General features: G+C 41.8%; 1 protein-coding gene across 1 annotated transcript in view; it reads left to right on the top strand.

Moving 5' to 3' along the window:
- The first annotated feature begins 222 nt into the window (after positions 1-222).
- The window catches only part of LOC310848117 (cytosolic phospholipase A2 epsilon-like), a 51,362-nt gene continuing 29,872 nt past the window's right edge, over positions 223-21,712 (top strand). Inside the window, exons 1-9 of the mRNA XM_083746714.1 lie at positions 223-365; positions 2,481-2,570; positions 8,058-8,130; positions 13,908-14,044; positions 15,861-15,992; positions 16,600-16,640; positions 18,200-18,242; positions 19,349-19,406; positions 21,441-21,607. Coding sequence (XP_083602840.1) covers positions 228-365; positions 2,481-2,570; positions 8,058-8,130; positions 13,908-14,044; positions 15,861-15,992; positions 16,600-16,640; positions 18,200-18,242; positions 19,349-19,406; positions 21,441-21,607 — 879 coding nt within the window. The 5' untranslated portion in view covers positions 223-227. The remainder of the gene's footprint in view (positions 366-2,480; positions 2,571-8,057; positions 8,131-13,907; positions 14,045-15,860; positions 15,993-16,599; positions 16,641-18,199; positions 18,243-19,348; positions 19,407-21,440; positions 21,608-21,712) is intronic.

Here is a 21,712-nt window from a genome sequence, read left to right as displayed (position 1 = left end):
AAATTCTTTATCCAGCACAGATCAAGAGTTCTCAAGTAACTACTGCTTGACTGTAAACAGAAATGGGAGGAAGGGAGATTAAGAAAGTACCTTTCACAACTCCATTCCTCTAGACAATGAGCCTCTTCCTTTTGTAGCTATCTTATGAACTTCCTCTTCTACCTGAGTAGGAGAAAATGGGCTGGCATTTACATTCCTAAAGGGCGGGCCTTGAGTTTAGTTTTTAGATGCCTCCTCAATTACTGTTGCCAGCACAACAGGCTGTAAGGATGTTTCAGGAGCACCTTCCAGCTCAACTGCCTTTCCCAGCTAAACATGCCTTCAATGTGCCGACCAAAACAACATGCTGCTCCAGTTCATGTCAGGTAGGCATTCTATAAAAGAAAAAAGTATATGGGTCTACCCCCTACCCAACTCGGGATATTTTATTGAGGGTGGTTGACTTTCTGTTATTTGAGCCACCCAAGAACTGATTTTATGGTTTTGTTATCAATATTTTCCTTTTCATTGCTTTGTTATAATTCTTCTCTCTGTTTTATAAACCTGTATTTTTCCGTGTATAAGACAACCTTTTTTGCAAAAAAAAAAGAAGTCAAAAATTGGAGGTCATCTTATACGGGGATGGTGAATGCACAGGGGTTTGGGCTTGGGCTCTGGGGCGGGTGGCCCAGGTGGCCTGATCTCAGGTTCAGGTTGGGGTTCACTCTCTGGCATGGGCATGGGTGGAGTTGCTCAACAACTCAAATTGTGTCCCTCTGGTGCCCGCTTGTCCGCCCCCTGTGCCAGAAGGTCATGCTCTGCTGCTTACCACTTCCACCAACCATTCCGCCACTGATGTTTAAATATATGGTACTAAATATACCGGTGCTTTGAATATTTAATAAAATACCAACATTGTTCTGTGTGATGCTGAAAATATTGATTTCTTAATTTGGGGTTAAAAAATAATAGGGGTTGTCTTATACAGGAGGGCATTACAAAACACTACATTGCAGGAATAGCCTGGTTCCCAAGGGATCAAGAAGTAGGGTTGTTGTTGTTTTGCCCGCTAACCAGAACAGCAAAGAGAGACAGGTTGTTGTCTCCACCTAACTATGTTGCACTGTGTACCTTGAGGAAGATAGTCAGTTAGTAGAGATGGAATACAAATAGGATGTAATAGAGGTTCTCTGAACAAGACTGTCTGGGAAAGTAGGTTACTAATACAGTGGTACCTCCGGTTATGAACGGGATCCATTTCGGAGGCCTGGCCATATCCTGAAATCTTCGTAACTGGAGGTGCCTCTTCTGCGCATGTGCGAGGCACACAGAGCACTTCTGCGTGAGCGTGAGCAGCAAACCAACTTCTAGGTTTGCCACATTTGCAACCCGAAAGTTACGTAACCCAAGGGTCCACTGTACAGCCATTACTGAATGCTTGGGAACACCAAGATTCCTTAGACTTGCCAATTGGGGCTTTGAGAACTAGGAGGAAAGTAACCCCGTTAGGTCCTGGCTTGGCTTTCATGCCAGAGAAGCAGGAGGGGAACCATAAGGCTTCAGTGGAATGCAACATTTCTCTACAGATGCATCAGTTCTTCCATACTGTGTTTCATTCATTTCTCCCATAGTTTAAATAGAGAGAGTGAGTAGGTACCACAGTGGTGGGAATCCAGATGGAAAGTTTTGAATCCAAAGATTTATTCAAAATCAACAACCCAAGCATTCATGCTTTGATGGCTTAGACTGCAAGCCTATACACACTTACCTGAGACGTGGGTGGCGCTGTGGTCTAAACCACTGACCCTCTTGAACTTGCTGATCATAAGGTCGGCAGTTTGAATCCATATGATAGGGTGAGCTCCTGTTGCTTTGTTCCAGCTCCTGCCAACCTAACAGTTTGAAAGCATACCAGCACAAGTAGGTACCGCTGCGATGGGGATGTAAACAGTGTTTCTATGCACTCTGGCTTCCATCACAGTGTTCTGTTGCGCCAGAAGCGGATTAGTCTTGCTGGCCATGTCTGTGAACAAACACCAGCTCCCTCGGCCTGAAAGCGGAGATGAGTGCCACACCCCATAGTCGACTTTGACTGGACTTAACGCTCCAGGGGTCCTTTACCTTTTACCTTTTATGCACTTACCTGCAAGCGAGCTTCTTGGATTTACTTCTGAGTAGACAAGTGACTGCACTTTAAATTGAAAAGATGGCATTATGCCCAAGGGAAGGGTGCCATTTACATTCTTTTGAGCTTTTCCTGCAACTCAGCATTCCCAGTCAAGAATATGTGCCCCAAATCATCCACTGATTAGTTTTTTTTAGTGTTGGCTCTCACTACTTGCTAAACCAGGTATTTAATAACCAACACCTCTACTTCAGAATTTCAACATTTCTTTCTTTTTGAAGTGCATGCTATTGCAACATGATAAAGTTGTTGGTTTACATACACAGTTTATCTCTTTGAACGTTGTCTCTTTTCTGTCCCTTTGCCTCCCTCACAGGACTTCAGTATAAATGCATATCCTGTGGAAAGCCTGGGAAATGAGCCCATGAACCTGTGCAATGAAGTGCACTGTAATTCTCAATACAAGGTATGGTGGACATTTAGAATTGGGACATACTGGCAAATTCACGTTATTGTTGATTGGGAAGTCCTTCGCAACAAGCCCACTTTCCTAAACAATAAGGCTTCTGCAATAAGGAAAGTGTTGGGGAAAGGCAGTGGAAAGTGTGGGATCATGCTTGCTTTGATACAACAAATCTTGCTTTTCAAACAATCAGGATGAAAGTTCGTTAAATAGTCAACATCATCAATTTTCCCTGCAAATCGGGATGAGTGCTTAATAAACAAGTTGTCTGGAAGCGACCTCATGTGAGCTTTTCTCTGCATTCAGATAACGCAAGAGGACTTTCTGGTTCATTTTGAAGTTTCTTCAAAACTTTCTTTTGCCTGCCCTAGTTGAGATGTGGTTGTTGCTAGTAGAAAACAAATGAGAAATCCAGGTTTTTAGTGTTCATGTGACTTGGTAGTAAGGTGTTCACTCAAAAGCAAAAGGATGCAATGATGAAAGGATTTCATGCTCTAACTGTTAAATAAATTCTGGACATTCTTATAGTATGAAAACAAAACCTGCAAGTACAAATCGATCAATAGGGGTGGGTGGGGTTATAGTGGTTAAGAAAGTGTGGGTTATGCCAACCTTGTGAAGTAGCCCAGTAATACTAATACTGCTGTGGGGAACTGAGAGGAAGTATTTATTAAATACACTGCTTGATTGTAAGCAGCAGCAGCAGCAGCACCCTCAAAGTGGCTTACAAAAAGATAAAACAAGGAAATCAAGGAAAATTCACAGTGATACTTTAGAAAATACAAAAGTAGTATATGACTACCTTGTAGTCCATTGTGGTTATTGTTCAGGAGAATTGGGAGAGGCTGTGCGGTCTCTGGGCTGCCGCCTCGATGCAGTAGGGGGTGGAGCATAAGCTGAGCTTCAATCCTGCCAAGATAGTGGAAATGTAGGTAAGTGTTTCATGGGGACAGCATTTGCTCACTTCTCGTCTGCAGGAACCCCACTTGATCTCCAAGAATTCTCAAAGATTATAGACAGAGTCTCTGAGATGACATCCACAAACTCCTTTAGTACTCTTGAGTGCAGTTCATCAGGCCCTGGAAATTTGAATTCCTTTAAAGTAGCTAGGTGATCCTTTATCCTCTCTTTTCCCATCTTGGGCTGCAGTTCCATCCTTGCATTGTTAATTCTGATACCACCACTTTGGGCACTCTGTAAAGACAGAGACAAAGTAGGTGTTGGGTGTTCCACCTTCTCTCTGTCACACCCAATAGCATTTCTCCATCTTTTCCATGCAGAAGACCTACTCCTTGCTTATTCTTCCTCTTGCTTCGAACATAGCCAAATAAACATTTAAAAATTATTTTTATTTTATTTTTTTTAATAATATTTATTCAGAGTTTCACCATTACAAAAAAAGAAAATCAAAAAAATAAAGCAAGAAAAAATAAGATAAAAAAGAAAAAAGAAAAAATACAAATCTCAAATTACATCTTTTCATTTACTTATTTCTTGGACCTCCTCACTCCTCCCTCTTTGTATTCTAAGTTAATTCGTTATTCCAGCAAATTCTTCCCCTTCTTACAACTCAGCTCATCTGTAAGCTCCTTATGCATCCACATTGGTTTCTTTCAGTGGTTCCTACTTTTTTTCTTGCTGGAATTGTCTGCCTTTGTGTCTTCGGTATTTCACCTTTAAGAAACTCCCACCCTTCTTGGACTCCCTTCTCTTTGACTATTTCTAACCATGCGATCTCACCCAGTAGTTCCTTAACCTTTTTGAAATCAACTTTCTTAAAGTCCAGAGTGCAAGTCCAACTGCACTCAGTTTTCCCTTGCCTTTGTATAATTAAACACTAGAGGTCATGATCACTTCCTCCTAAGGTTCCCAGTACTTTCACTTTGTCAGTCAGTTCCTCCCTGTTAGTGAGGACCAAGTCCAAGAGAGATGACCCCCTTGTTGTTTCTCCCATCTTCTGGGAAGCGCAATTGTCAGTAAGGCAATTGAAGAATTTGTTGGACCTTACATTCTTGGTAGAGTTTGCATTCCAACAGATATACCACAGTAGTTCAAGTCACACAACTCTCCTTTTTTAATGTTTGGTAATCTGCTGTTGGAAGGCATCATCCAAGTCTTCAGTTTGGCTTGGAGGTCTATAGCAGTAAGGTGGCTCTTGTTTCCATCTTCTCCATTTTTTACTCTTTTTTTTTTACTCTCAATCTGCCTTCCATACACCAAGTCATTGATCTATTCGCAAGTGTACATATCATTTGCATACAATGGTACTCTTCCCCTCTTCCTGTTTGGTCTATTCCATCGGAACAGGTTATACCCCTCAGTTTCTACATTCCAGTCACGAGTCTCATCCCAAGAGGTTTCAGTAATACCTGTTAGGCCATATTGGCAACCTTGATTAAGAGCTCAAATTCTTCTTGCTTGTTTCTCATACTCTGCATTAGTATAGAGACAACTGAAACCATGAGACTTTCACCCACACACTGCTACCTCTGTTCCCCTCATTCAGGATACAGGAATCATTCTGTACACTATACTTTCCACTGGCACCTCAGTGTGTTCTGGAGTTTGCAACTACTGTTATTGCTACTCTGGCCAAGAAATGTCCAAAGTTAGGGCATGGAATCAGTTTTGCAGCTCCATTTGTGCCCACTCCCCAACTTTGATCTGTGGAACTGGCACTGCTACAGGTGCCACATAATGCGATTCAGCATTTATAAGAAATCATTTTTTAGTTTAGCAGCAACCATACTTTGGAATTCCCTGCCTTAAAAAAACCCAAAAAAAACCCCTATGACAACAATTACACATTCAGCAATTACAAATTAAAGAAACAATAAAAAAATAATGAAAGTAAGATCAGAATTAGAGATGGGAAGGCCTGGGGGGAACCAGAAAAGTGAGGGGGAACACCAATTTTATTCCTCTTTTTCCTCTGTTTTTCCCATTTCCCCGCTCCCCCCCCCATTTCCCCTGTTTCCCCCTGTTTTATCCTGTTTTTCCCCCAAAGTTGTTTTTTTCCAGAAAAATTGAAAAAAAAACACAGTTTGATATGGTTTGAATATTCCCCCCCCCCCATTTCTTCCAGAAAAAATGGCTTTGAGAAGAAAATGGGGGGGGGAACCAACACCCCCACCCCAATTTTTCTGTCCCTCCTCCCAGGCCTTTCCATCTCTAATCAGAATTACAATCATTTGTAGTACCCTAATACATTAAATACTGACATTCAATATATGCCAGATTTGTTTTGGTTTCTCAGACAACTCCCTGGCAAGTGACTCTGTATGTTTTCTGATACCTGCTTAAAACATTTTTATTTATGCAAACCTACCCAGACACATATATTTTGTTGTGTTTTAATTTCTTTTACTGTTAAGTTGAATGATGTTCAAATGTTTTTAACTGTTCCAAACTGTTTTATTTATAATGTACTTGTAAACTGATTACTGTAGAGGTTTTACTATAATCAAGTGGTAGATACATGTTGTTAAGTAAAATAAATAAGTATAATTATTCCAGGGATTTATTTTTATCAGACTTCTCCCCATTAGCTAATGTGCTGCTATTCTCTCTTTTTAAAAATAATTTTTATTGAGTTTTTTCTCTTATAACAATATCTGCAATCATTACATTACATTGAAGTTTCACTTTCCCCCTTTCCCTACTGACTTCCCTCAACTTCTGTCCTTGGTTTGTTACCTCTCATATTAGAATCTGCTGTTTGTATATACTTCCATATTGTCATACTACAGTGGTACCTCGGGTTAAGAACTTAATTTGTTCTGGAGGTCTGTTCTTAACCTGAAACTGTTCTTAACCTGAAGCACCACTTTAGCTAATGGGGCCTCCTGCTGCTGCTCTGCCATTGCTGCACGATTTCTGTTCTCATCCTGAAGCAAAGTTCTTAACCCGAGGTAATATTTCTAACCCGAGGTAATATTTCCAGCAGAGTCTGTAACCTGAAGCGTATGTAACCTGAAGTGCATGTAACCTGAGGTACCACTGTATTATGTTCTTTGTTCTTTACAAATAAAATTGCAAATGTTTATTTAAATCCTGCCAGTGAATCTATTGTGTTGCAATTCACTACATTGGTGTCAGATTTGTACCCGTTGATGAAAAATTAGGTCCAACCTGAAAACCATGGGAATCCAAATGACACAGAAATGGACTTGAACTGGAAACACCTTGTTCTATGTGCCTGATGAGCCATAGATGGAAGAGATTAGATACGGGCAAAGTATTGTCTTTCAACTGCAATTCCTCATATGCAGAAGATTAGTGGCCCAGCTCATAGAGATGTTATGAAGACAAACCAGATAGGGACTATAAATCATCTCCCCCATTTGAAGTGCTATATAAGTGATAAATAACAATTATGTCAGCAGCAACCTGCCCATCAACTTCACTCAGAACCCCACCCACAGGAAAGAACAGTTAGGAGAAGTGCTTGGGAATGCTTAGTTCTGATGACGAGGATTATGATTAAACACCTTTCCTATAGGAAATGATGAATGCCATTTCATATCTAGGATGCCTAGATATCTGCAGCATTATTTTATTTTTATTTTTTTAAAATACACTTTAATGGTGTAGGAGGCACTTTCTTATGGACATTAAATAAAAAAGAGTAATATCACATGATAAATTATGTTATCGCTTGCAGCTGAATTCCATGTGACATTTAGAGTGAACAGGAAAGATAAAGGAATTGCATGACTTCTCATAGGATGCACCCTGATATCAACTAAAAATGTACCTAAACCTCTGAGAGCAGAAGACAGGGAATAAATGTCAGCTGAAGCAGGCATCCTTCAGTTGTCCAGTTGCTTGAAGCATCAGTGCTGGGTGTTATTTAAAAGTGAAACAAAACAAAACAAAAATAGGGTGGGGTATTAAAATGAATTTAATACCCAAAAGAAAAGATACTTCCATAGTGTTGAATTCATTCTTGCTTCTTCTTCTTGTTGTTGTTATTATGTATTTGCTTTAGGGTCAAATGGTGTTTGTTCAGTTATAATGGAAGAAAGTGGTCCAAACAGAATTCGCTATTTGGAAATCACCGAATAACCTGGGAGTAATGGTGGTTAATTCCATCTTTCAGAGCTTTCATTATTATTTGCTATTGAAAACTGATGCCAGTTGGTGATCTGAACACACCAAGGACATGGAGAATGTGCGCTTCATTCTTTAGCCTAGACCAGAGGTTGTCAACCTGGTCCCTACTGCCCACTAGTGGGCGATTTAGGTGAGCACAAGCTGAATCCTTCTTCCATTGAGTGCTGGTGGGCAATAAGGAAATTTTGCCATCAAGAAAGATGCATTAGTAGGCGGTAGGTATAAAAAGGTTGACTTCCCCTGGCCTAGACAATTACTTATATGTTGTTTTGCAGAATTATTAACCATTGGTTAGCTTGCTGCTCTGCTAGGTACTTGATTATCCAAACACAATTTAATATTCATCCTTTCCTTTGTTTTGCTGTTTTTCAGCAGCTGGAAGAATTTCCTTGCAACTTGCTTACTGTAAGAGTCATACGAATGAGAAATCTTCGCCAAGCTGATATCTGTGAGTGTTCTTCCTTTCCTGTTTCATATTGCTTTTAAAGTTCACTCACTCTTGATAGTTTGCACATCTAGCTTCATATGCGCTGCAGGAGTTCATAGCTGACAAGATAAATTGCATAGGAAACTGGATTTATATCAGTGCCCATGTATGGCTTGCTCATAAACTCTTAAGTTGGGTAAGATAACTATTTGCACTGTTTGTGGGTGGAAAGGAGAACAGGAGAAAAAACTGGTTTGCCTGGTTTGCCTTGCAAAAGATCTGGTGAAAATATGGAACGGGGGGGGGGGGGAGCAGAGTGGTAGGGATTGTTTTGGCGTAGGCTGCAACCTCTACACATTTGCCTAAGAGTAAATCCCATTGAATTTAATGGGGCTTATTTCTGAGTTGGCATGCATAGGATTGCACCATTAATCACAAACAGGTCAATGCCATATGGTGATGCTAAAGGCATTTGAGTAGTCCCCAAGTTTATTTGAAATGTCCACCAAATTGGTCTCTTTAATATATGGAGGTTCCTTAGTAAAGGAGAAAGAGCCCTCAGATATTCTAACAATCACTTTTCCTCAGAGAACTTATATCAGGTCATGTCCAGGCCAGTATTATCTAATCTGACTGGCAACAGCTCTCCAGTCTATGGATGGGGAAGAAATTCAATGCCATTCACATATAAAGCTGAATTTATCAAACAGCCTTCAAAATTCACACTTATCTGAATTTTGTGCCATTAGTGAAAATGGCAGACAAAACAACATTATATTAGTAGAAACTGCTTGCCAAAATGCTTACATTGGTCAAAACTGTGTACAAAAACATGTTTTTTAGGAGAAATACACACTAAAATGCTAAAGAATTTTCCCTAGCCTCTTTTAAAAAAGTTCAAATTGCAGCAGAAATGGGAAGATCAGGTTTTAGGATTGGGAGAACGAGAAACTGAAATAACAGGTATTGGCAGATCCTTCCATCCTTACCAGCGTCTTAAGCAAAGGCCTTTTCCATCACCTGCAACCTAATCTTTCCTTTAACTGAAGATGCTACAAATTGAACCTGAGGAATTGTGCATGCAAAGCACATGCTCTGCCATTAGGCTATGTCCTCTATCTCAAGAGAGGGGCTCTCCATGAATAAATCAATCTCTAGCCACCTATATGACAGGCATGAATACTGACCACTGTACTAATGTGGACCTGAAGCCCGCCCTGCTTTATGGAGTAGTGAACTGTCACATAACCCACAGATCTAAGGGATATCTGAGATGTCAATCTCAAATAACCTAAAGTAGTAATTATGGGCTTTGTTACCTCCTGCCCTTATGGAGAAGTCACCAGAAGCCTGCATCCAGGAGGTAGTGCACCACACGATGTCCAGCCCAATCATATGGAGATATTCAATCCAGTTCTGCATGTCCCTGGGAGCCATTGATACCAAAAGGAGGGCTCTATGCATTGAGTACCAGTTTATAAATGTGACATCACTTGCGTGAGGGCAATGCCCATGTAGAATAATTTAGTTGAATGCTGCCCCATAGAATGTGGAGTTGGAAGGGACCCTGAGAATCATCTAACCCAACTCTCTGCTATGCAGAAATCTCCTGCATGGTGAATGACCATCCAACCTCTGCTTAAAAACCTCCAAGGAAGGAGAGTCCACCACCTCCTGTGGGAGACTGTTCCACTGTCAAACAGCTCTTAATGACAGAAAGTTCTTCCTGATGTTTAGTCAGAATCTCCTTTCTTGTAACTTTGAGTCATTAGTTCAAGTCCTACCCTCCAGAGCAGGAGAAAACAAGCTGTTCCCTCTTCCATGTGACAGCCCTTGAGATATTTAAAGATATCTATCATAACTCCTCTCAGTCTCCTCTTTTCCAGACAAAACATACCCAGCTCCTTCAAGCACTCCTCCTAAGGCTTATTTTCCAGACCCTTGATCATTTTGGTTGCCTTCCTCTGCACATGTTCCAGCTTGTCAACATCCTTCTTAAATTGTGGTACCCAGAACTGGATACAGTACTCCAGGTGTGGTCTGACCAAAGCAGACTAGAACAGTGCTATTCCTTTTATTGGGCCATTCTGTTGATGCAGCCTCGGATAACATTGGGGGTTTTTTTGTCTTTGTTTTGTTGCTGCTGCTGCATCACACTGTTGACTCATGTTAAGCTTGTGGTATACTAAGACCCCTAGGTCCTTTTCACATGTATTACTGGAAAGTCAGGTATCCCCCATTTATATCTGTACAGCTGGTTCTTCCTGCCTAAATCTAGAACCATGCATTTGTCCCTTTTGAAATTCATTTTATTAGTTTGGGCCCAGTTCTCCAATCTTCTGGTTCCGTCTTCTGCAACATTAGCTACCCCTCCCAGTTTGATGTCCTCTCAATTCCTTTGTCCATTTTGTTTATAAAGATGTTAAATAACAGCAGGCCCAGGACAGAACCCTGTGGCACTCCACTTGTCACATTTTTCTAAGGATGAGGAAGAACCATTAGTGAGCACTCAGTTTTGAGTTGAATGTGCTTAAGGACACACAAGTGAGACCCCTGGCTTATCAGGGAGAATTTCCAAGCAAATTCAGTCAAACATATTGAAAAACCCTCTTCAGATATTTGAGCTAATTGTGCAAAGATCCAAAAGAGCAGTTAGTGTGTCACAATACATCGGAGGTGGACCTTGCATGTGAATTCTGTCCCCAACCCCAGCATAACTCTTCGTGCATTAGGCAAACATCTGAACATTGCTACTGTCTTTATAATTTACTTCAGGTTTCTGAAATAAAATAGTAGTTCACAGGGAACAATGTGCATAGGACAGCATGATATAACCACAAATAAAAAAGGTTGTACAAACAGGTTGCACAGCTGGATTGAGATAGCACAAAGGCATATTTGCTGGCTTGATGGCGCCTACAATCACATGTTGAATACCAGTGAACCTAGTTTGCTATTTGTGGACTGGCGATAGAAATAATGTTCCAGCTAGAGACAGTGGCATAGCGTGGGGGGTGCAGGGGGGGCCAGCCGCACCGGGCGCAACATCTGGGGGGGGATGCATTCGCACTCGCAGCTCTCTGCCCCTACCTGGCTCATTCACTCTCTCTCAGTTAGGAGGCGCAAATTACTTGCCTTGCCCCGGGTGCTGACAACCCACGCTACGCCACTGGCTAGAGAACATTACCAAAGTCACATTCAGGAATTGCCTGGACAGGTGGAGTCCCCCCAACCCCAGGCGACCCCCGAGCAGAATAATGACTCAAGACAATGTGCTATAGGATTAAAATTGGCCACAACTTTATTAAGTTTCAGATGTAGGGAGACCTTGGCTCAGGCATTGGGCATTTATCCTTCCCAGTCCCCAGCCAGGGATCTGGGAGATTTCAGGGTTATCCAGAATGTGTGGGGATTGGGCTGGCTCTGGAGGGGAGAGCAATGACAACCTCTTGGTGTATGGCCAATGCCTCCCCTCAAGACCGCTTTAACAGGGAACCCTGGTATCACCGCTGCAAGGGGGCATGGATCACCGCTTCACCACCCCCACCCCCATTTAGGAAGCTAGACTAAAGGATTCCGCCCAAGGCCTGAAACCAGCAAAGTTGTGACATTTTGCTACGGGAAAGGCAGAACCTGGCAATGCAGGAAAATTCCTTTCCGGCCCTTTAACAGTGACCCTGACATAGCAGCGCCTGTGAACCTGTGGAGAAGAGGTTAACCTGCAAAAGAAGACCTAACTGAGGGAGGGAAGGGTGGGAGAAGCTCTGGAGCTGACTGCCACTTCACAGGTAAGATTCACCTTCTGTTGTGTGGGTAGGACGGTCCCTCCCCCTACCTGGCCAATCCCCTGGCAATGCCTCCCCAGGCAGGATTGGGTGATTGGCTGAGGTAGGCAGAGACCTCCAGGTATCCAGCCTGGGGAGGATGAAGCCAGGCCAAACTACCAGGAGTCGCACTGGCTGCGCGCTACCATGCAAATGGCACCCCCATTTGATGTGGGGAGCGGTCATTCTTAAATTCCATGCATAAGAAGAGGCATCCCAGCCCTGCTCTCACTCTCCCTCCCCCCTTCCCATGGAAGGTATGAATAGGAATTATAGGTGTGTTTGGCTCAATACAGTTTTGCTCCTCCCCGCAGTAAGGAGATTATGCAAGGCTCCTGGTTACAGGAACAACCACATGATGTTCAGCTGAAGTGCTTACAAGGCAGTTCTCCCCATTCCACCCTGCATTTGCAACATGTAGCGCTGTTTTCCATTCTGCTGCAGTTTGTCTTCTGTTATTTGTCTCACTGTCCTCTGTGGCAAAATCATCCACACTAGAGTTTCTCAAGGGTACTGGGAACTATTGCTCTGTGAAGTGGAAGCTACAGTTCCCAAGATTCTTTGGGGGAAGTCAAATGCTTTAAATGTGTGTTGGATCTTATTCCACCCCATTCATTTCAGCACAAAGGAAACACAATGCAAATCGGAAGGGGTTGTAACCAATTACATTTGTGGACCGAAAACAACAGCAGCTGCAAATATCAATTGTATCTGTAGGATTTATTTCTGTTCTGGACAGGGGACAAATAAGCAAACAAATATGCAGTCTGTTTTCCAATGTTTGTTTTCATTAAAATTCCCTTACATTCCTACTTACAACCCCTCTTCAGACTTTCCCATATGAAAGGCTGACATGCAACACACACACACACACCCCCGCCACCCACATAAATACAGTTTAGGAACTTGCGAATAGATTTGCAACAAATGTATTTGTCAATATATTGGAAATGGTCATATGAACAGGAGTTGCAGTTGGTTTATTTGCATACCTTTTTGTTTTGGGTGTTCCCAAATTAATGGTTTATGTTTCTGTGATGGTGGTTTAAGTAGCTTGGCATTAATGTTAGGGTGGATACAACAAAACTGTCATAAAGCTTCCTACATTGCTTTATATAGTGTGGCCACATTATCATAATAACTGAACTGAGATGAGATGCCATGAGCCTTGTGTGGTCCTTCTGTCTCATGTCTTCTTCAGTATTGCTGTAAGGAGAAGTCTAGAAGTGTTTGTTTCTGTTTCTGTTTAACCACAGTTTGTCCTTTAATTTGCAAATCAACTAACTGGGGTTGATGTAAATGAATCTGAAACATCATAATGTTGTTTGAGGCAAGCCAATCTGAAACCATGGTTTACCATGACATCCAAATGTAGCCAGTGTTGCCTATATTTGAATTACCCACCCAACAACATAAACCAGGACTGCACACTGTAAAATGTAACACTTTCTTATTGTCAAGGCCAATGAAAACGGAATAACATACACCAATTGGTCACCGTGTAGAGATTTATTTAAATTGTTATCTGTGGTAGCTGTCTGCAGTTCAATTCATATTATATCTAATAAGCTCACAAATTTGTGTTCTGAACTAGGCAGTTATGAGTTTCGGCAACATAATTAGAAAATTGTTGAATGGTTTCATTCAATGACAGGAGTGGGGTTTGAGATGTGTGCCAAAGTGATCTCACTTTAGCAAAACCATTTAAGGTGAATTCGCCCTGATTTCCAAACCATGTTTTGGCAAATATTGGAAAGGAGTCTCAACCAAGCCCTTTTTCTCCGTCACTTCTGAGTTACTACCACGCAGTGAGGATATGGACAAAATGCAAGCTTTCCAGTTCGTAATGAAGAAATAGAAACTTGTGAGAGGAAAGAATCAGATTTCTGTGCTAGTGGCTCCAGAACAAAGTGCATTGAAAGGGACAACAAATGCTGACAACACTACTTACTATGCTATTCTTCTTTTACACAGTAAGCCAGTCTGACTGTTACGTGACCCTCTGGTTACCTACTTCTTCATGTGAAAAAGTGCGGACCAAAACTGTTAATAATAGCAAGAACCCTGTTTGGAATGAAACATTTTATTATAGGATTCAAAACCAAGTCAAGGTGAGAAATTGAGCTATTCCCCTTTCAGTTGTGCACTGTTCTGAGCTGGCTTTTTCAACAAGATAATACCATCACATGTGCATTCTTCTCCTGCTCCTAATATGGTGGTACCTTGGTTTAAGAACAGCTTAGTTTATGAACAACTTGGATAAAGAACGCTGCAAACCCGGAAGGTGGTGTTTTGGTTTGTGAACTTTGCCTTGGAAGCAAAACATGTTTCGCTTCCTCTTGAGTGTTCCATTTGTAAATTGAGTCCCCCGCTGCTATGGGAAAGCATGCCTTGGTTTAAGAACGCTTTGGTTTAAGAACGGACTTCCGGAACAGATTAAGTTCGTAAACCAAGGTACCACTGTATACAGGATCCTTTGCCTGTTTTTGATTGCAAGACATCTGCATATGTGTGGATGGGCAGTATCCATCAGTAGGGCAATGCAAGCAAGGCTGCATTGCTCTCCTGTCTCCCCAACACAACATGCTGCTGCCAGGACTGGGAGGGGCAGGGGCAGTGGAGCTTGGCATGTTGTGGGTGCAACACTGACAACCTCCACTTGGCTCTGTTGCCCAGCCTGCACCATCCTGAGCTCCTGGTTGTCTTGCCACCCCCCCCTTTGGTACTGGCAGGAGGCCATGGCATTGGGAAGATGAGAGAGCAATGCAGCCCCACCCATGGCACCCCACTGACTGCTATTGTGTTTGTGCAAGGCATCACTGGAGGGAGGGGGCAAGGTGTGGGGAACTCAGCACTGTGCAGATACATAATGACAGGATTCAGGGAATCCAACCCTCCTCCCTCAGGGCAGGCTGCCAGTAATGGGGTGGGGGGGACCAAGAAGCTCTTAGCAAGGTATTTTATTCAATATTCACAGAGATGTAGGACGTTGCCTCTTAGATAATGGCATTGCTCTGAGTAAAATCCCTATCCCCTCCATCTCTCCTATTATACGTCATCCCTGTGTCAGCTGATCTGTGCTTTCTGCCTCTGAGCTTTCTGTTCTCCTACTTTTCATGCCCGCCGGGTCCTGGGAGAGGGGGGATCTGGAATGCTTTCTAAAGATACTGAGTCTGTCAGCTGTCTCTCCCTGGTGGTGCTGCTTCTTCTTCCTGCTTCTCTCCCAATATTTCCCAGCTTCTCCCCTCTGCAACCTCTGAACTATGACCTTCAGCAAACCACTCTTGTAAATCTAGATTGTCTCCCTCTTCTCTGGGAAGTGCACCATTCCTCCAATGTCCAGTCCCTGAAAATAACAGTTAAGTGTGTAAGATTGGCTGTGCTGCACACCACACTGAGGTCTCTCTCCCCTTGCCCCTGTTCCTCCAGTAATCTCCAGTCATGTGCTGTGTTCAAAAGCCAGGGGAGCAATGAAGTCTCATCTACATTGCCACACAACTGGACACTGTTGCCCATAACGCTTCTCTTTGCCTAAATGGAGGATGGAATTTGTGGAGAAACTAGAGTACATATTGCATTTATTGGTTTGTCCACTGTTGCCTCGGACACTGCCCGTCACTAGTGTGTGACCTTTGGAAGGTTGCCCAGAAGTGAATGACACCCTAAGAGTGCAAAAAGGTTTCCTACTCCAGACTTAGAAGATGATTCCAAGCACCTCACTGCTCTTATGGTTGGCATCTGTCTTGGGAGACAACGGAAAACTGTAGCTTTGGGGTGAAGTCCTACCATTGTAGTTATAGTGCCTGATGTGGCTGTACAGAACGGTATGGGAGAGACATGATTTTTTTGCAGGTGGGGCAGATGCAGGCTGCTTTTATAGACACAGATTATATCCTGCATCTAATATATTTTAACTGATTCTCACAGAATTTGTTAGAGATGTCTGTCTTTGACGAAGATCTTTTCACTCCAGATGAGCTCCTCTTCACTATATCCTTTGATGTTGCTCGGCTTCCACTTGGTGAAAGAGTTCTCATGTATTTTAAGTCTGAACCACAGGTGAGATCTGAACACCAAGATGGCTTGTAAGAACAAGATACTGTTGTGAATTTGTGGGCACTAGACCTCTATAATGTTTTACTATGTGTTTTTTAAATGTGTTGTAAGCTGCTCAGAGTGGATGGCGAAACACAGCCAGATGGGTAGAGTATAAATATTATCACCACCACCACCATCATCATTATGTCTGGATCAAGCTAGTGTTCAATTTTAATCAATGCTTGGAGTGTTAAGACTTTGTGCTAGACTGTGTGTATTAAGCCAGACCCATGTGTATTGGACATATGCTAGACACTTTTACTCCCCTGGAATCAGCAAGAATTAAAAGCTAATTAAGCTAGGCTAGTATTTCTGTGTTGAGGTGATAGGCTTGGGTGATGAGCCATTAAGAAGAACAAAGGATCAAGGGATTCTATGTGAGGCAGCAAATCTCAGTATAGCCTGTATTGAGCTGGATAAGCAAATGGTCTGACTCACTATAAGGCAGCACCCTATATTCCTATGTGTGTCCCCCAGCAACTCTGCAATGTGAAAATTTTAATTTGAGAAAGAAAGGAATTGTGTGCAACAATTTCTTCTTTTTACTTTTCTTTCTTCTTGGAAATAGAAACAAGAAGAGCTGGAAATTGAATTTTTGGTGGAACCTGCGTAAGTATGTCAAACGCTTAAATTTTCTACATTGCTTTCACTTTTAAAATAACATAAAAATAAAATGTGCATTTATTTCAAAAAAATAAATATAATTATCAGGTGCATAATTAAGGCAAAGGTAAATTAATAATGAGGATCAGAATTCCTGACCTTAGTATACAAAGATACAGGCAGTTATAGAGCCGAAAGAGCTACACAAACTCAGAATGTAGCCAGACTTAATTTTTGAATCTGAAATTTTGTTTTTTCTGTTGCATTTCAGTGTTCCCCATTTTGATTTTAAATTTTGTTTGGATTCCAAAGACAATAAATAAATTTTGTTGAGAAATGTTAGGACCTTACTGAAGTTAAGAAGCAGGAAGAATATCTGCTGTAAAGATGAATGTGCTACCTAAAATGTTGTTTTTATTTCAAACAATCCCAGTTAACGGTGAGGTGGGACAATTCAAAGATTGGCAAAAAAATTATTGAAGTTTAATGCAGGGGGGGGGGGACCAAGAATTAAATATAAACTACTTACAGATACAAAGGAAAGATGTGGATTCTCGCTGCCAGATTTGAAATTATACTACGAAGCATCCTGCCTCTGCTGGCTGAGGGATTGGATATTATTGGAGAACACAGATTTATTAGATCTAGAAGAATATGATAATTGAAGTTAAGAAGGTTTGAGTCTGGTCAGCATTACCTGAGAATCTGATTCATGTCCCCTTGAGTTGTGTGATGGAAGAAAGGTGGGATATAAATGTATATAATGCTGCTGAATTAGTTGGATAAAAATGGAAAATTTGGTGAGCAAACTGAGCAAAACTGTTTGGTTGAAAACATAGTTATCACTAGTAGGTTTCAGCTTTACTCACAACATTATTATCACCAACATGAATATTGCTTGCAAATGTTCCCTTCGTTCCCACCCCCCACTCTTTCTCACATGGGGAAGGATGCCTCACTTCCATCTCCTATAAACAGATGGTTGGTGCTGATCTCTTGCTTGAAGGATACTGGACCCAAATGACCTTTTCTCTCCCTCCCAAAGAGGTGATCAGCACCAACCATCAGATTGGTTAAGAATTATCTGTGCAGGCACAAAGCCAGAATTCACTTGATCTAGGCAATTTTACCCTTTAAGAATTCCATTATTAATAAAAATAGATTTCTAAGACATCGAACCTCCAGAAAAGTTATAATTGACCATTTGGTATCATTGACTTTATGTGACATGAAGCCATATGGGAAGGGCTTGATCCTGTCAATGTAAGGAATCTGGATGGGAAGCAGCACAAGTATTGGCCATCCACCTCTGCTGCATAGTCTTGGTGTTCATGCCTACATTTACCAGACTAGTGTATGCTGGAGTCCTCAAGAAGCAGCAACCATATTGCAACTTAAAAGTAAGAATTGGGTTACAATTTAGGTTCATGGAAGCAAAAGCAGTGTTAAAACTCTAGGGTAAATGGATCTGTTGCATTTTCTTTGAAGGGTGCCCATTATTTAGGATCAGACTGGAAAGAAACTTTTGTTTGCCCTGTACCTATACTCTTATATTTGTTTCCTAGGCCTGGCCCACCTGAAACCATCATAACAAATGGCGTCCTAGTGGTAATTTTTTATTTCTGCAATTTATCAATGCTGATAATACCTGTGTGATCTAAGAAACTATTGGTTCCTAGCTCAACCGCTGAGAGTGCTCTGCTACATCAGCCTCAAATGTGTTAAATTTTACTACCTAAAAATGGAGCTGAATCTTTCAGTAAAAAAGATCTCTCTTCTCTCTTTGGTGATCACTCGTAGCCGACTAAGATCGTCTCCCATAAGCACGGTTTTAACAATGAGTCCGTAAGTGACTGTGGAGGCCAATTCTGGACCCACACGTCCTTCCACAGTGGGGACACTGGTTATGACGAGCGCCGACCACTGCTGGACAGATCACCGACTAATATGCTCCATGATGGTTATCAAGATTATACCTCAACGCAGGCTTCAAGGAAGGAAACGAAGGCGCAAAATCAACAATCAAGTCCTTCAAGATCCCATTAAGCGGGATTGCTTCCAAACAACTCTTAAGGACCACCTGCTTCTAGTAAAAAAGATAGAGGGGGAGGATACAAAATTCCAGAAATCTGAATAACGAATATAAGAACTCTGTAACATAATAACTAAAGCAGATAAATCTATAAACATACCATAAGTCAAAATAACATTTCTACAACATATGGAGAACCATACAATAATATGGATATAATGAACCCCCCTCTATACACTACATGGGTTGTGCTTATGCTTCTTCAATGCTGCTCTTTAGATAACTAAAATGCTAATATATGATCTTCCTAATGTTCATCAGTCAGATTTTCTGGAATGCCAATGCCAAACACATTTCAGCTTGGCAGCCTTCTTTAGTAGCCTATTTTCTTACACAACGTCTTCTAAGAGTTCAGCCAATTGATATCTAAATGTTGTTTGAGACAGGGTTCAAATCCAACATCTTCAGTAAGTACAGGTTTGCAAAAATTTACAATTATCAGTGTAAAATTATAATGCCCAATAGTAATTGAAGGTTCCTATATTGGCTTTTAACCGTACTCAAGCAAGAGTGATATTTGGATATAAATTAGCTGAACCTCAAGTATAACATGCAGTGTAACAAAAACTGCCAATTCCAGCTGATCCCTGTTAATTTTGTTTGTTGCTCATTTCTGCTACAGTGTCGTGAGGTTTGTGAATTGAAAGCAGAGGTGGACCAGAAGAAGCCCCATAAATCAAGTGAGTTTATTTGTGTTGTGGTAAAGGAGGGGGGTTTATTAAGCTCTGATACTGATATACAGACTAAACCAGACCCAATGCAAGCAAGTCTAGCAAATTCTGCTTTCCTCAATCTCTTCACCACCATGGAAGTGCTTTCTGAAAGCTGAGAAACACAAGAAGAAGGTAATAGACCCTACTTGAAAAAATTGTGATCTTTCATTGGAGGGCAATGCTACATTTCCATAGGGACAGCAGTAAAAAAATGGGGGGGGGGAGGATCTTGTAGTTCAGAATGAATGGCTGCTATAGTATTACAAGCTAGAGTAGAGCAATCATTTTCCTTTACCCTATTGACTTTTGCCTGAAAATGTCATGCTCCAGCTTCCCAAACTGTCCCAGGTTTCAGATTTCAAAACAGCAATTTAGCCTGCTAGGCATATTTAGCAGGCCTGGGACACCCACTAGACAGTAAGGAGGAGATGAGAGAAAAGTGGGGAAAAGTCACATGAGAAGGGCAGTTGGACCACTGCTCACTCAATAGTGGGTACAGCCCATCTTTATGAGCACATTACAATATTCCAGCCTCTTTGTGGGCATTTCACTAACATTATAGAGGAGAACAAATGAGGACAGCATTGTCTGTGCAACCCTCATGGTGAGTGTTGCAAAGGTACCTTTGCACACAAGTGCCAAAGAGTCTGGGAAGTTGTCCTTGCTTTATGAGGTATTTTCCAGTCATTATGGTGCTGATCCTATCATTACTGGCCATTATCTTGCAAGCTGACAGCCAATCAGGTCAGTGAATTATTGCTGCTCCAAAATGGAGGTGTACTAAAGATGGGATACAGTGACTTGAAGGAGGCTGTCCAGAACCTGGCTGCGTTGTGGGGAGGGGATGAGCAGAATGTTTTTGCTATGCCAAACAGGAGTGTGAAGTGGAGGGTGGATATAAGAAGAGGGTAATAAGAGTCTGCTGAATTGGGCCAGTGGCCCTTCCAGTAGTGCAACCTGTTCTCACAGTGGTCAACCAGCTGACAATGGGAAGCCTGCAAGCAGGACCTGAGTGCGACGGCACTCTCTGTTTCTGCAGTTACATTAACTGGTATTCAGAAGCATGATTCCTTCAACTGTTGAGGTAGAACATAGCCCTCACATATGTGCCCTGCCTTTTTCCTGCCCCCTTCTTCAACTAATGAGCAAGATGATCTACTTGAATTCTATCTGCTTGGACAAAAACAATAGACAAAAGCAAATCTCAAGGAGGCTTGCAGTATTATAATTTTCTATTCTCTTTTGGTGGTCAGTAGAACACTTAATCCAAGCAAGTGTTCATGAACACAATGCAACACTTTCCTCCAGACCGAAATTACCGTATTTTTCACTCTATAAGACGCACCAGACCACAAGACGCACCTAGTTTTTGGAGGAGGAAAACAAGAAAAAAAAATTTCTGAATCTCAGAAGCCAGAACACCAAGAGGGATCGCTACGCAGTGAAAGCAGCAATCCCTCTTGCTGTTCTGGCTTCTGGGATAGCTGCGCAGCCTGCATTCACTCCATAAGACGCACACACATTTCTTCTTACTTTTTAGGAGGGAAAAGGGGAGTCTTATAGAGCAAAAAATATGGTAGTTTTCCAGCATAATATCTGGGAATACCATGGTAGCTCTGAAGACAGATGCACATTGTCAGATCCGTTTAAAGCAGGAATAGGGAACTGGGGCCCTTCCAGTGTTGTTGGACGCCAACTCTCCTCAGCCCAAGCCAGCATGGCTAATGACCAGGGATAATGGGAGATCCAACAGCATCTGGAGGGCCACAGGTTACCCATCCTTGATTTAATGACTAATCCTAGTCCATATGTTGGAGAACTTCACAGTGTACTTTCCTCAAAATGGTAATGTTTACACTGATGTGCTGAGTGGTTTGAGAGCTAATGCTTTCCCTTTCCCAAGTGGTTTCTTTTAGAATTAATTGTGTTCATCCAAAATTGTTCATTATGGAAACAAATGCAATGGCAGGTTTCTCTTCATGCTTTGTCCCCTGTCTTTAGAGAAAGACCTTGCGCTTTCAGTGAAAGGTTCCTGCGAAGGCACTCACTGTTTTAAGATGGGTTCGGATGCTCTCATTATACCGCCATGCCCCACTACGTTCCACTATGTCAAGTACAAGGATCCGGCAATGGACATTATGCTACCAAAGAAGAAACACTATAATCCTGTAAGTCAACTGACTTTAATAATTGAAACCCTAAAAGTTTCCCTTCAGAAGAAAACAGTACAAGGTTTTTCTGACTGGGATAATCAGGTGGGATTGAGCTAAATT

The sequence above is a fragment of the Podarcis gaigeae genome (assembly GCF_964106915.1).
Source record: "Podarcis gaigeae genome assembly, chromosome: 1".
NCBI classification, from domain to species: Eukaryota; Metazoa; Chordata; class Lepidosauria; order Squamata; family Lacertidae; genus Podarcis; species Podarcis gaigeae.
This window is presented reverse-complemented; position numbering and strand designations above follow the sequence as displayed.